Source organism: Corvus cornix, chromosome 17 (assembly GCF_000738735.6).
Source record: "Corvus cornix cornix isolate S_Up_H32 chromosome 17, ASM73873v5, whole genome shotgun sequence".
In the NCBI taxonomy this organism is placed as follows: domain Eukaryota; kingdom Metazoa; phylum Chordata; class Aves; order Passeriformes; family Corvidae; genus Corvus; species Corvus cornix.
The window spans coordinates 2,745,685-2,761,372 of record NC_046346.1 but is presented as its reverse complement, the minus strand read 5'-3'; the positions used below and the strand labels follow the sequence as shown (position 1 = coordinate 2,761,372).

Sequence of the window (15,688 nt, the reverse complement as noted above, 5' to 3'; positions counted from 1 at the left end):
GTCCTCGTACCTCCAGATGAGGTTGGGGATGGTGACAAGGTCGTGATGGCACAGCTGGGGTCCCATCCCACTGCCCAGTTGTTTTCACCCTGTGTCTGCAGGGAGGATGGAACAGGCAGGGCCCATGTTCTGGAATTGTTCAAGGCTGGAGCTACCAGTGGCACCTGGACCCCAAGTGGCACCGTGCTCCACACAGAGCCCTGGCTCCCCAGCCCCGATCAGGGCACTGCTTTAGAGCCCAGAGTGGGGAAGGCAGGAGGAGCAGGGAAGGAGGGAGCCACGGGAGCGAGGTACCGCTGCAGGGCTCACGCCTTTGATCTGGTGAGCAGACCCTGCCCTTCAGTTTGTTTAATTGTTTCACACTTGCTCTGGAAATAGTTTACAACAGGAAGCAGTGGGATAATAGCAGGGCTGGCATGGGATGGGATGAGCCCAGGGGCTGGTGGAGAGGTACCCTGTGATGAGAGACACAGATGACCACAGTGTCACCTCCTTCCCATTAACCCATTGCTGACTCTCCTTCCTCTTCCTCTTTCCCAAGCTTGCAGCCAACGGCCGGCAGCCATCCCTCCATGTGCCCGTGTTTGGGAGCTGTAAAAGAGCCATCCAGTAGCCTCCAACAGCTCAGAGGGGCTCAGGGTGAGACACAGGAGTCCAATGGGATTTAGGTACCCATATCCCTGGGACAGTTGGTACCCCAAATTCTCCACGCTCAGAGTCTTTGCTCCCCGCTTTTGCAGGCACTGCGGCCTCGCTGAGCAGGGCTGGCCCCCCAAAACCCCATGAGGAAGCATCATTTTTAAGCACCCTCACATGGGCTGTTCCCATCAGTGGTGTTCTGTGGGTACACCCCTGAGCACCCCCCTGCAGCCACAGCTTGCAGGAGACACCCACAAACACCAGATTAAGGGCTTCAACCTGTCCTGGGCTCAGGGCCTGGATGGATTTCAGGCGGGGCATTGCCACACTCTGGGACAGCTTGGTTTTCCAGGCTTGACTGTGGCACAGTGACAGCTGGAGCAGGAGCGGGGCTCTGGTGACATGGGATGAGGGCACAGGGACCCCCTGGCATGGCTGCTCTAACGGGACACCTGTACACACGTGGGGGTTGTGGGGCTGCCTCTGGGTTTGGCTTCCTTGCTTCTCCCAGTGTGTTTGTTTATTTGTGGATGTGGTGCACGGGGCTGGCCAGGCTCTGCCTGTGAGTTCATGAGTTCACAGCACAAAACAAACAACGTCCGACCCAGCTCTGCGCATGCTGCCGGCACCGACGGGGGAGCTGGGTGGGAAACGGCTCAGTGTACCTGTGCACATCTGAGTCCTGCTGGCAGTCAGAAAGGGGATCCCACACTGAGCTTCCCTGGGCCCACTGTGACCCCCAGGGGATGGTCAGTCCCTGTCCTGGTACCCCAGTACAACCACCCCATTCCCGTGTGTCCCGTGGTTTGTGTGCCCCGGGTCCTTGCACGGACACAGCGTGAGTCAGGCTGGGCCTGGGGCCTCCTGTGGTCACTCAGTGGGCACTGTGGCCCCAGGGGCCGTGCAGGGACTGGGGGGGCTGTACTGGGGAAGCTATGCAGGAGCTGCACTGGGACCATGGGGGAGCTACACTGGGATCATGCAGGCTGTGCATGGCGGGGCTGCACTAAAGTTGGGGTGGGGGCTGAACCGAGGGTGTCTAGAGCTGCACTGGGGAAATTTGGGGCTTCTTGTGGGGGGCTGCATGGAGGTGTCCAGACCTGTGCTGGGGCTCTGCAGCGGCTGCATGTGAGAGCTGTGCTGGAGCTGCACTGGGGATGGGGGCCTGCACTGCGGGATTTGGGGGACTGCAGGGGGGAGGCTGCACCGAGGGTGTGCGATGGCTGCACGGAGAGAAGGAGCTGCACCCGCTGCATCCGTGTCTGCATGTGGGGAGCTGCACCGGGGGTGTCCGGTGGCTGCACGGAGGGAAGCGGCTGCCCCGGGGCTGCCCGTGGGTGCTGTGCGGACCCCGCAACCCCACTCGCGCCCCACTCAGGGACCCTCTGTGGCGGGAAGGGGGTTCCCGGCGGCGGCCCCCCGGGCTGGGCAGGGAGGAGCGTCTCGCCCGTCCCTTCCCATCCCCTCCCGTCCCGTGGCGCCCGGCCCGCCCCGCACCGTCCCGTCCCGCCCCCCGCCGCCCGGCCCGGCCCGCCGGGGCTGAGCAGCCGCGGGAGGCGCCGCGTTCGGAGTCGCTGCGCTCGGGCGCGCTGTGTTTGGGGCTCCCGGCGGGGCGGCGCGGACCCGCACAGGCACCGGCACCGGCTCGGCTCGGCTCGGCCGAGGCCCCGCGGATCTATGCGGCTGTGAGCGGCGGGAGCAGAGCGGGATGGAGCGGCTCCTGGCGCCCGGCCTCCTGGTGCTCCTGCTGCCCGCCCTGACGCGAGGTGAGGGCCGCCGCCGCGGGCCCCGCACCGGCCGCCCCGCAGGAAGTTTGCCGGGAGCGGGGCCGGGCGCGGCGGGCACCGGAGCCCAGCGGGGCGCGGCGGGCACTGGAGCCCAGCGCCGTCGGGGGGGTCCGGGCCGGGAGGTTCCCGTGGGAACCGGGACTCGGCTCCTGCGGCGGGACCGGAGCGCGGCGCCCTCGGGGGGGGGGGTCCGGGCGCGGAGTCCTCGTGGGAACCGGGGCTCGGTGCCGCGGGATGCGCGGGGATTGAGCTCGGCTCTTGAGGGAGGACCGGAGCTCGTCGCCGCCGGGAGAACCGGGGCCGGAACCGTGTAGGGAGAGCGGGACTGAGCCCCGCGGAGGTGGCCGGAACTCGGTGGAGCCGGGGCCGGAACGGCGCGGGGGAGCGCGGCTGAGCCCCGCGGGGGTGGCCGGGGCTCGGTGCCCCGAAGGAGGCGCTCGGGGCCGCCGGGAACCGGAGCTCGGTGCCGGGGGCTGCCGCGGGGAGCGGCGCTCGCTGCCGTCGGGGGGAGCGGAGCTCGGTGCCGGGGGAGCCGGGGCTCGGCCCGGCCGGGGGCGCGCAGGGCGGCCGCGCTCCTGCTGCTGTTCTGCGACAGCTTTTGACCGTTTTGCAAATTTTTCTCGGTTTCCTGTTTCTTGAAAGTCGGGGCCCCGCGGGGGCCCCCCTCCGGGGCGGGTCCGGGTGCTTCGGAGCAAAGCGCTGCGCGACCGTCGGGGGCAGCGGGTCGGGGCACCAGAAAAGAGCCCCAAAAGTGGCCGGGGGTGCAGGACGCAGTGGGGGGCACCCCATCCCGGGGGGTCGGGACCCTGCAATGCCCCCCTGCCCCGAGGCCGAGCTAGCAGCCTCCTCCGGAGAGCCCTGAGAGGATTTTGGGGAGCGAAGGCATGGGGGCTGCTCCCACAACAGAGCTGGGAGCCCTCCGAGGCGAAGTTTGCAGAAAGTTGTGCCCAGCCGGAGCGGTCCCCAGCACCCCACTCCATCTGCCGTGGAACAGGGAGCCCCGGCGGGGTGTCCCCGGGGTGCGTGGGCTCGGCACCCATCCAGGGCAGGATCTGGGTTGTGGCGGTGGCGGAGCGAAGCTGCAGTCGCTCGATGTGAAACTGCCCCGGCTGCACACGCGTGTCGCAGAACCAGTTACCGTGAAGAGCGAGCGGGCAGAGAAGGGGAAGAGCGAGCCGAGGTGGAAATCGGAAGCGATTCTGGTACTTTCAGCGAGTTGCTGTGGTAACTCTGCAGAATTTGGCTCTGAGGGCTAGACAATGAAACCTTTACTCATAGCAAGTTATGACGGGCGACTCATTTCGTGACCGAGCTCGTGGTAACTAATGGGCTCCGGGGTGGATGTTTTTTCCCAAATGGCGTTTGTCAATCAAGGGCCTGATCTGGGGTTTCTCTCTGTCAGTCCTCCTGCTGGAGGAGCAGGCACAGCCTACCCTCAAACCCACCCTGGGTTTATTTTTAGGTGAGCCTCTCAGCGCAGGGGCCACGCAGTCCCTGCCCCCTCCGTCACCCTGCGGGTGAGGGCTGCCGGGTGCTGCACGCCCACCTCACCAGGCCGTGCAGTCACAGGGGGTCTGGGGGTCTCAACAAGACTGTCCCCAGCGTGGGAGACACCAGGGGATGCAGCCCCCCACTGCCAGCAGGGCCCTGAGCTGTGGCTAATGCTGTCCCTCTGTTTGCAGGTTTACGGTGCTCGCAGCTTGCCGAATCCTGCCTCAACGGGGGCAAGTGTGAAACTTCTCCCAACGGGACGGAGGTGTGCCAGTAAGTATGGAGCAGCCAGAGGATTTTCATCTCCCCCGACCAAAGTTATTGACATGCATGTTGACTTTGCTTTGAAGGCTCTGGATTTAATAGGGCAAGATGCATTTTCTTTCCTTGAGTGGCAAGAATAACCTGCTTGTGTAGGAGTCACCGCGAGTTTGGCAGGATCGGGCTTTGTTCCTGGCTGGGTGGAAAAACATGGGCAAAGGGCCATGTTTTGTTGGTGTTAGCCTATGCAGACTGCCCTGCTGATGGAGCAGGAGGTAGGGCCAGCCCGCGGCGCTCCTTGGACCGTCGGGCAGGGAGGGAGGTTGTCTGTCTGTCTGTCTTCCAGCTACTCCCTCCTGGCCCCGAAGCGTTGCCTTTCAGTCCTTTGCACACTGGGGTGACCAGTACACCTCCAATAAACGCTCAGGAGAGATTCCATGGCATGGCTCTGGCTGCTGGAGCTGCCCCAGTGGTGTCCGTGGGCCGACGAGGCATCTCCAGGAGAGCAGGGCACCTCCTCCTGCAGCCCTGCCAGTGCTGGTGCCAAGCTGTGGTCTAGCCTGGCGTTCCTGGTGGGACCTGGCACCCAGGCTGGGGCTTTCTCCAAGCTGATTGTGGGGAAACGGATGTGTAAAGCATTGGGACTCTTTGAAGGACCAACCGACCCACCGCAGCGATGGCCGATTCACTCCAGGCTCCCAGGGAACAATAACCAAGAGAAATGAATAAGACTCCAGCTCCCCTTTTAAAAGTATTCCGTAAAAGAAATGTGAATGGGCAAGGCTCTGTTTTCCGGCCAGATTTCCCCTCTGCCTGTTGAACACGGCCTGAGCTGCGAGCAGGCGGGGAGACGTTCCCACCCACCCCAAATTTCCAAATAGGAAGTCCTCGGCGGAGGAACCTGAAGGCATTTCCAATCCCAACCTGTTGAATGGCAGTTTCCCTTGACAATGTGAGTTGCTTTTTTGCAAATCCGCCTGGGTGCCGTTACTCTGCCCAGTAGCCGGGCACCTCCCGCCCCCTTCTCCAAGCTGAGTCCCCCAACCCTTTGGTGCAAATAAATCAGCAAATCAATCAGGCACATGAGCAATTTAATGGACAAAGGCTGGGTCCCTTTGTGAGGCACTAATGAATGCACGCCACTTTTTTTTGCACAGAAGCCCTTACCAACGCTTGACGCTCTAAATCTTGTTTTCTTTCATTCAAAGAGCGACAGCTGGGATTCGGTCGAAATTCGGCAGCTATTGTTAAGGGAGGCAGATTAATGCTGTGTGACTAATCATGTATGGCTTCCCAGAATGCCCAACCCTCCACCCCCTCCCCAACCTTACACCCCTCCTTTTCCTTGTGGTCATTCTTTCCTTTTTTTCTTAAGTCTCTGCAACTCCTGATTTACATTTCATGTGCAGATGGTGATGGAATCTAATTAGATCTGATGTGTGCGAGCTCTATTTGGAGAAGCCTCCAAAGTAGGCTTGGGGTGGGTTGGTTTTTTTTTTTTTTTGAGAGAAAAAGTTAACTTTAAAGAACTTCTTGGTTGCTGGCTGTGAATAACCACTTCTCTCTTGGCTGCAGATGCTTCGTGAGTGTGAGTTACTTTTGCAGGAGCACAAGGTGTGTGCTCTGGGTGTGTTAAAGCTCTTGTCCCATGTGGGGCGATGGGGGCAGATATTGGAGGTACAGCCAGACTGAAGGAGGTGCAACTTCCCAAGTTACCTGATAGCAACTCGCAAGATCCTGGTTTCTCACTTTGTTTGAATATCTCTTGACAAGGAGTTTTGCTTCCAAGCTTCTTAAACAAAGCAGAGCCAAGAGCACAAGATAGCAGACGCAGAAAAGCTTGGCACTGCCCTTTGGCGCCTGCGTGAAATGCACCATTTTGGCTGCTGGCCACATCTCTGCTCGGCCTGGCACTTAACAAAGTTTGGCCATAAAGCCCCTTTGTGCTGCCCCCACAAATCCAATTAGAAAGTGGAGTGAAATAAATAGCGTACGAGGGGAACGCTGCTCCAGAGGACGAGTGTCCCGGCGCTTGTGGCGGGAGAGAGCTCGTTGGGTTACGTGGAGCCGACTCTGATAACTCCAACCCCAGGTTATCAGCCCTGTTACGGAAAGGGAACCGCCAGTGCGAGACCAGGAGCTTTCTCTGCCTTTTATTATTTTACAGAGATAGTTTGTAAAGCTCCAGGTGCCTTATCTTGCTTGTCCCTTTGCCAGGCAGTGCAGAGCACGCAGGGCTTTAATTGAATGGAGGGGACCGAGCATTGGATTGGAAGGCTTGAGACAGAAGCACCCTAATTAAGCTCCTCTGGAGCTGCTTTCCATCTTGGAAGGGTTGTCCGGGTCTTCCAGCGCAGGAGGAGCAGCAGCAGAGTTTCGTGGGTCTTGCACAGACCCCAGCTGAAGGCACTGGGTGTTTTTGTCCCAGAGCTGGAGCTTTAAGAGGTCCAGTGTGGAGCTGGTGGCTGCTGCGGGGCTTGGCTTGAGGCTCCTTGGTGCTGGGGAGCTGTGGCATTCCAGAAAAGACACTCTCCTTGGACTAAGGCATTTTCCCAGACTAAATGAGAAGGTTTTTCCAAGAGGTCGTTTTGACTTCTAGTGATAGCCCCTAATTAGACTGTTGGATAACTCTAGTTTTGACTGGCATCCCTGCAAATGAGCTGGGCTGATTTTAGCTCCCTGTGCCATGTGACATTTATTCCCAGGACCTCCCTTGCTCCGCTAGTTAAAAGCAGATGGCAATGAAAGAGGGCTGAGCTTCCAGCCCTTCTCCACCAGCCTCTCACCATTAAAGCCAGAGGAGCTGTGCCTGGGTTCTCCTCTCGCTCAGAGGAGCAGAAGAGACGGCGGAGGGAAAGAATAAGTTAAATTAATCACCGGGCTTGTGCTGAAAAGGGGGAAAAGTCGGTTTGCTAAAGTACTTCCTCTGTTTATGAATCAGCGCAGCGTTGTCGTTCAGCCAGGGCAATGGCTCCTGAGCTGGTGCCTGTTGCCACCACCAGCTTCCATGGGCAGCTGGCCAGAAACATGGGAAGAAGCATTCTGAGGGGGACCATAGCGGGAAGAGGTGATTATTTTAGCTCAAAACTCTTTCAGGAGACAACCAGGAAGGCAGAGGAGTGATGTGAGCCCCGCAAGTTTCTGTGCCCTTCAAGTTATTCAACTGCTCAGTCATTGTTATCTCATTGTAAAGGGCGGAAGTTTCCTTCTGGTTTGGTTTTTCTCATGTGCTTTAACCCAATGTTATTTCCATGAAATAATAACAAAGAAAAAATGCAGTCTCGGTGCTGGAGAGGAAGAGGGTGGAGTGTTGAACAATCAACCAGAGGAAGCTCTTAAAGAAGTAGACGAGCAGTGATTCAGCCATGTTGAGAACTCTTGTTGGCTCTTTCGAGTCTGATCTCATTCTCGGAAAGAACAAGGTGGAAATGGGTAAGAGGGGAGATTAAAAATACCAAAGTGTCACCTGTTGCGGATTCCAGTGGAAGAGAAACTGAAGCCCAGCTGCTGAGGTCATTGGGACAGCAGTGAGGGTTTTAGATCTTGTTTAAAAGGATCTATTTGTATCTTTGCTCTCTGTCTCGATGGTTGTCAGTTGTCTCAGGTGGTCCCACTCACTCCTGCTCTCTGGCCTTGGGACTGTTTCACTTGGGCTGAGGTTTTTTGCTTGGTTTTTCTCATGGCTTGGGTACCTGTGGTGGCCAGAGGGTTGTCCTGTGTGACCAGCATGGGATATGTTTGAGAGGAGATTTCTCAGTAGGTGCCTCAGCAGCACCCACAGCACAGAGGTGAGCAGGAGAGATGGGGTGATGCAGAGGGGATCAGAATTCACAGTGGTCTTCATCACCTGAGATTATGGGGCTGTTCCCCACCAGGTGCTCGAAGCTGTGTGCTCACAGAACGGTTTGGGTTGGAAAGGACCTTTAAAAGTCATGCAGGGGCATCTTCAGTTTTCACGGTCTCGTGGTGTGAAGCAGCGCACAGGGCTCTGCTCCCTGGGACTGGAGGTCACTCGCTTCGTGGTATGGGGTATGTTTAATTCCACCAAAATCTCAGCACCTGACTCGCTGTCTTCCTTCCTGCTGGCAGCCACAACACGTCCATTTGTTCCAGCTGATGCCTCACACCTGGCCTCGCCTCCCAGGCTGTAATGGTTTATTGTATGTAGCATGAGGGTGACACATATAAGTCACTGCAAGACCAGGCTATTCACCAATTAAGGGCTCGGACAACATAATCAGGAGGCAGTTAGCAAGTTTTAAAATAACATTGTTTGGAAATTAACCTGCTTTTTCCAGGCCTGGAGGTGTGGTGACCCTCGTTTTGCTCGTGTTGGTTGGTGTCCCAAGTGGTAGCGGCGTGTGTACATGAGTGGAATGTGAAATTTATAGAGCATCAGTGTGTTTAACGAGGGAGTAGCCTCGAGGTGCACTTAGGGAGAGCTGGTGAGCTCTGGATCTGGATGGAGACTTCTCTGTGGTTAACGTGCTGCCAGGTGAAGGTTTTGCACCATGTGTTGGGGCTGCAGAGTGGAAGAGCCTCTGGGGTAGAACTTAAACCCCCTTGGGAAAGCAAACCTGCGGTGGGGTCTTGGTTGAGTCCTGTCTTCTTCCCAGTAGCCAAAAAGAGTGTTCAGGGTTCCCTGCTCCACTCAGGGCTGTGTGCAGCCATCCTTGAGGACTTGCCAGGCTCCTGCTGCTGCCTGTGGTGGGGCAGCACCGAGGGGCACTTGGGCTGCCCACTCACCACTCCCCAAGCTGGGCTATTCCTGCAGCTCTTTGCTTTGTGTTCAGGGTTAGAAGGGCCAGCACTCTGGAGAAGGGATGGTTTGGGGTGCTTCCAATTTCTTCCCAAATGCTGTTTTCATCTCATGACGTGCCCATGGCACAGGGAGCTCAGCCCTGAAGGATGGTGCTGCATCCACCCATCGCAGCAGCTGTGCCCAAATCCCATCAGTCCCTGACGCTGCCTTGCTGCATGGTGCCCTCATGAGCCCGGATTTGCTGCAGCCAGAGTTCTGAAATGAGCACAGAAATGCTGCTCTGGTGTCAAGGCGGAATGTTGCAGTTTTGATCCTTGGGTATCTGAATGTGGAGGCACCCAGGAGCAGAGAGGTGTGAGGGTCAGGCTCTGCTGGCTGGACTTCATAGCACAGCTCCCGTGTGTGATGTTGGGAAGGCTTTGCAGCAGCTGCTGGTCCCACTGACACCAGACCATGGCAGCTCCCCAGGACAGTTAGAGATGCCCACCTGGGAACTCCCCAGTGTTTAACACCAGGGTCTTGCTGGTAGAGCAGCTCAGTGCTGCTTCCAGCTGAGCCTCTGGCTGGGTGTGGTGGTGCCTGTTCTCACCTGGACACCCACATCTGGACTCTGCCTTCCTCTAGTGCATGCCTGGTGGGTCACATGCTCTCCTGTCACCTCCTCGTGCTGGCAGGTGCCCCATGGGCAGGGTCTGTGGTTCAGGACAGTGTTGGGGTTTCCACATATCTCAGGCAATTTGCTGTTGGTTAATTGAGTGATCATGGAACTGTGGAATAGTTTAGGTTGGAAGGGACCTTAAAGATCTGGTGCCATGGGCAGGGACACCTTCCACTAGCCCAGGTTGCTCCAAACCCTGTCCAACCTGGCCTTGAACACTTCCAGGGATGGGGCAGCCACAGCTGCTCTGGGCAACCCGATGATGCTGGAGGTTCCCATTGGTAAATGCAGTGCTTGGTGTGAGAGATGCAGGAATAAAACCTCTGTGAGGCGTTGGGGATGGGGGAGAGGTGTTTGGCTGGGCCATATGGGGAGCTCTGCCCCCAAAAAGAATATTTTCACGTGGAAGGAACATACAATGATCACTGAGTGCAGCTAACGGGGCAGCACTCGTGCCCACCACCTCACTGCAGCGGGGCTCATGCCATGCTTAAAGCCAGCCATACCCAGAATCAGTTCTGTTGGGAATCACAGAACGCTCTGAGCTGGAAAGGACCCACAAGGATCCTTGAGTCCAACTCCTGGCCCCGCACAGAACAAGCCCAAAATCCCAGCATGTGCCATGGGAGCAGGATGCTGGTGAGAAGCGAGCTCGGGGTGTGCCTCCCTCGCACAGCAGTAATTAATGTCTGCTTTAAGCTCTCACCCGTCACGTCCTCCCCTTCCCCCCATGGCAGCCTGGAGTTAATATTGGAAAAGCCAGTTAAACAGTTAATGTTTAGGCCATGGTTATTAGGCCCTTGCACATTTCCAGCAAAGGGAGCCGAGGTGCATTTTAATGGGAAACTTTCATGCTCAGTCAAGTTGCAAAAATTTATTTGCACCCAAGTCATTTTCTCTTAACAAGTTTTCACCCTAATTCCCTTCCCCAAAACCTGAATTTAATGGTATTTATATGGGAAGTGGATTTATTAAGTTTTAATGATGCTATAACATTGCCCTTATTTAATAGAAGGGGCACCCTGCAGGCAAGGGGCCTGGTGGTGGTGGGCTGGGAGGGCTGGGTGCCAGAGGGGCACCCAGGCCTGGGGGAACCTGTTGCTTTGGGCTTGATTTGAGGTCAGTGGCTGAGAGTGGCAGTGCCAGGTTTGCTTCTACGCTCTGGGCTGAGCATGATCTGCTGTCAGGACTGAGCTTCGCATCCTGCTGCCGATTCCTCCTCATCCTCCGTGGCTCCTGGTGTGATGTGACACTACCTGTGCCTGTCACACTTGTCCCCCAGAGGAGCATGGCAAGGAGCCTTTGGCACTGTGGTATTTGGCTTTGTCAGCTGCTCTGTCCCATGTCAGTGGTGTGAGGGGGACCCCAAGGGCCACACAGTCCCTGCTGGCATCGCTGCCTGGGGATTGAGCATTTGTGAGTGTCCACGGGTTTGTTTTAAGGAATTTTCTGCTGTCAATGAGCAGCTGCGAAGATGAGCGTATCCCCAGCACTCCTGCCCCTCTGGAGCATCCCTGCTTGGGGGGAACAGGATGAGACCCTCCCAAAGGCACTCATGGGTGGCTAACCCATGGGATGGCTCCTCTGGAGCAGGTGGAGGAATGTGGCTGTCCGCTGGGATGTGCAGCACCGGTGGCTCCCGCGGCGGCCGCAGCTTTGGGGCGGGCTGGGAGAGTGACCCCGCGGGGGAGCAGCCCGGGAGGAGGGGGAGCCTGTCCTCGGCCCCCAGCCCCTATTAAAATGTTAGACACAGACCTCCAAGTCAAAAGGCAGGGCGACAGACGGCCCTTTCACAGGGCCTGCTGCTCCCCACAAAAGGGGGGTTTCCAGGGGAGGGGGGCAGGAATGCGGGCTGCGGCCGGAGGGCAGAGCCGCCACCATTGTCCCGCTCCCTCGGCGAGGGCGTCATGTTGACACAGGGATTTCTGCCGGCAAAAGGTGTCGGAGGCAGAGGCTTCCCTCCCTCTCTCGCCGTTTCCTTGGTTAAACTCAGCAGCAAGAGAAATCCCGGGATACAGATCCCGGGGAGCTGATACCCGTCTGCTCTCGGGTGTTTTACGTCCCTCAGCACATGGTTTCCAAGTGGGCAAGAGTTTTGTTGGTCTTGTAAAGGGAGACCAGCAGCTTCATGGCTGTGGGGCCGAGGGGAGCTGGAGCCATCCCTGTCTGGCCATTGCCACCTTTGGCCATTCCCCATCCCACCGAAACCTCCCCAGCAGGAATTGCTCTGGCTTTCGGTTGGCTTTGTGCCACGGGGCACCCGTGTGCTCTGCAAAACCCCCCTCTCCTCCTTGTTTATAAATATCAGGGCTAAATTTAGCTTGTTTAAACTTTTGGTGGCTGTTCAGATCCTAATCGTAGGTTTTATGTTCAGGATTAGACGAGTGGGATGGTGGGGTCACGAGTGGGAGTTTTCCATATTTGGCTCTGGGGCAGCGCGGTGTTTAGCCAAAACTTGGTTTGAGGGGGAAAGGGGAAAAAAGAAAGAGTCCATCATCACTTAGTGAGATGGTGACACTGGGGCTGTGTGTGTGCCAGAGCTCTGAGAGCACAGCAGAGTGAATTCAACCTGCATGGGCAGCAAGTGCTGGGTCCAGAGCAGGGCAAAACCGGCATTTACCCAAAAGAGGTGGGGAGGGAAGAGTGACCTCAGGCACCAGCAGTGCCGGGCTGGCGGGCAGCCTGTGGAGATAGAAACTCCTTATGTCCCCCCAGTTCTGACTTTTTCTTCTGCTGGCTTAAAGAATAAAACATTATGAAAGGGGAAAAGTCTAGAAAAGAGGAATCAGAGCAGGGAGCAGTTGCAGGGAGTGTTCTGAGATGCCACAGGGGTCGGGTGCCATTCCAGTGTCTGCTGGGCACTGTGGGTGCCTTTTGGGGGACCTGCCCAAGGAAAGTCAGGCGGGTGGGTGATGGGACCATGTGCCAGCCTCAGCCCAGGCTGTGTTCCCTGGGGATCCTCTGCTGGAAGCACATCCTTCATGGTCACCCCATAAATGGGCTCCTGCAAGAGAAGGAGCAGGGGCCGGGATGAGCGGAGTGAGCCGGGCTCCCACAAACAATGGGGCCGTGCCGCTTTACACCAGCAGAGGATATAAAAAACATCGACTGGGGAAAACAAATATTTCATAGCAGCCATTGTTGAGGGTGGGAATGAAGCGAGTTTTGTCTTGGGCTCTTCCTTCGACATCTTTCATGTTTGTTTGTGAATGAAGCTCCATTGAGAGGCAGCTCCTTCCCAGGTAGCCAGTTACCACCCGTGAATAGCCTGGCCACTCTGCCTAGTAATGGGATTATATTGTTTTTCATTACAATGGGACCTTTGATTCCCAAACCGTCCTGACTAATGTCTGCTTAAGAAACAAAGCCATTTTTTTTCCATCATAGGAGAAACAGGGCTCTAGCATGTTTTTTCCCCACTCCTGTCCACGGGTATATCCAGCTTTGGGAATTCCTTTAGTTTCTCTCCAGATGAAAGTCTGGATCTTAAAATCTCAATTAGATGACTTGGGCTAGGTCAAAAATGAAATGGAACAAGAAAAAAAAAAAACACATCAAAGACTTGGGATTGAAGTTTGCTTTTTTAATTAAACAAGAATGGAGATCTGCTCTTGCTTTATTAACCTGATGTCACTTAGAGTAACCTGCTGCTTTGCCAACCACCTCCCTGTGTGAAACTCTGCTTTTTTCCCAGGCTGGTGTCCCAGGGTGTTTAATAAAGCAGGACCTGGATGAGACTTCTTAAAAAACCACGACTTAGGTCTTGTGCTGGGTTTTGGTACTGGGAGCTCCGTCGTGGCTGCTGGAGGTTTCTGTGGGGCTGTGCTGGCGCCGGGGCAGCTTTAGGGTGCATCACCCAGTCGGGGTGCCCCACATGGGTGAGGGCAGCTGGGCAGCTCTGCCTTCACGCCTTGGCTCCCCTGGGAGCTGTGGTGAAGCCTTTGGTTTCTTAACAGCCACATGTGCCAGAAACCACCGAGTGAAGCTGCAGGTGAGGTGTGGTGAGCCCAGCCATGCCCGCTGCCAGAGGGGGCTCAAGCAGCCCCCCAGCCCATGGCTGCCAGGGAACAGGGAGCATGTGCCCCAGGGAGGTCAGGGCAGCATCCAAAAGTGTTCTTTGTCTCCCTGCACTCATTTCCTTCTGCAGGCTCCTGGTGATGCCAGGCAAGGAGGTGGGGGCAGAGAGCAGGGTGCTGAGCTCTGATTTCCCAGCTGGATCGTTTTCCAGACCCCCCTGCCTTCCCCTGGTTCCAGAGTGTGCTTCTGTGTCGGCAGGATGTTTCCAAGGCAGGAAGCCATCCTGGAGACCATATGCACCTGTTGCTCCATGCACCACGGGAGGGATTCTTGGGGAGGCAGTGGAATAAGAATGAATGGAGTAAGACGGAGTAAAGAAGCAGGTATCTTCTCTCAGCGACATGGAGACATATCCCCAAGCACCGGCCTTTTCTCTGGTCAGACGGGAGCCAGGGGAGATCAGTGTTCCCTGGGCTGGCAGTGAGCAAACGTGTCTTACGGGGAAGGGTGTGACTTCAGGAGAAAGCTGGGGTGTTGCTCCCAGGCTGTGCCAGGCAGGGAGCCACTGGCACAACTGGAAAGGTGACTCTTGTGCGTGGCTGCCTGATGGAAAGCAGGCTCCCTACTGCCCGGGCTCTGCAGCTGCTGGGGTGAGGAGAAGGTGTGGGGCAGGGGGTTGTGGTTCCTGCTGTCAGCCCGGGCATGACGGTTGCCCCCAGAGGTGTGGGGACAGCGGGGCAGGGCCGTGTCAGCACTCTGCACCTGGGAGCAGCCTGCAGTGGCTGTGGGCTGTTGTGCAGCTAAGGGAGGCTCTCCTGCGGGTTGTTTCTCCTGCCCTCAGCTGTTGCCAGCAAACATGTGAAATCTGAGTGTCCTGCTCACGTTCGGCCACTTGCTTCGCTCCAGGGGTCCCGACCACGCTGGCACAGCCATCCGCAGGTCATGCAGCACATTTGCTGCTGCACAGGGCTCTGGGGGTGTGATGGTCCCCTGGGGGGACCCTCTGCATCGCTCAAGGTCACAGCTGTGCTCCTGAACCTTCTCTGTGCTGGGATGGCTCTGCCTGAGACTCTGGGGCTCATCTGAGGTGGCTGTTCCGAGGCACAGGTACCGCAGAGCAGAGAATAGCATCCCCCAGCCCAGCCTGTTGGGGTGGGGGCTGCTCCCCATGGTGGGAGACCCTACACCCAGCACCAAGGAGTGTCCTGGTCCCATTAGTCTCAAGTGCCCCCAAAATGGTGCTCGAGTAAAGACCTGAGCCTGCCCTGCTCAGCTTTCCCACGCTGCTTGTACCTTGGGGAAAACAACCACAGCCGTTTATGCTTCCAGCAGCTGAGGGTGAGGAAGAGGTTAGGTGATAGCAGAGCAGATAAGAGGCAGCCTGGATGTGGGGCCAGGGACCGGGATGGGGCTCCCCACCAGCCCCCTGTCCCCTCCTGCTGTGTGGGGCTGCCCCCTGAACCTCCCCCTCCGTGGGATGGGCGTGGGGGACAGCCTGTGCATGTGCTCCAGTTTACACCTGGTTTCCATTTTGCTTGTTGGCTTTTTTGGTACATCTTAAGCCCAGAGTGGGTTTTACCTCCAGCCCTGCCACGACTTCGGGGTCCCTTAGGAAGACGCGCTGGGGCCAGGCAGGAGAGCAGTGGGTGGTGTGAGCTGTGGGGTGATGCAGGCTGAGCCCCCACATCCAGGGCATCCCTGTGCACCTCTGAAACCCCCTGTCCCCAGGCTGTGCTTGTGCAGGGCTGTGCATCCCAAATTTGAACAAAGCCCCCGTGCCGCCATGCGGGAGCCGTGCCGGGGCGGGCTGGGCTGCGGGAGCGCCTGGGTGTCATCTGTGCTGGCCCTGGCAGATGGCAGCTTAGTGCAGAAAGGAAAACATTAGTCTTGGGTCAGAGGTCACAGAAACATCTGCCTCGGGATGCTTTCAGTGCCCGCATTGCTGCGGAGGGACAAAACCTGTTGCTGGTGGGTTGAAGGAGAAGCCTCGCGCGCCGCGAGCGGGGACGGGGCGAACAAAGGGCTGGCAGCGCCAGAGCCACACATGGAGAGCACCCAGAGCAGAAACCACAG

At 57.4% G+C, this 15,688-nt stretch overlaps 1 protein-coding gene across 2 annotated transcripts in view; it reads left to right on the top strand.

The window, feature by feature from the left end:
- The first annotated feature begins 2,182 nt into the window (after nucleotides 1-2,182).
- Nucleotides 2,183-15,688, top strand: part of NOTCH1 (notch receptor 1) — a 42,557-nt gene continuing 29,051 nt past the window's right edge. Inside the window, exons 1-2 of one of the 2 annotated variants that reach the window (XM_039561537.1) lie at nucleotides 2,183-2,405; nucleotides 4,109-4,190. In XM_039561537.1, the coding sequence (XP_039417471.1) occupies nucleotides 2,348-2,405; nucleotides 4,109-4,190 (140 nt within the window). In that variant the 5' untranslated portion in view covers nucleotides 2,183-2,347. The remainder of the gene's footprint in view (nucleotides 2,406-4,108; nucleotides 4,191-15,688) is intronic. The other variant, XM_039561536.1, reaches the window with a different exon arrangement.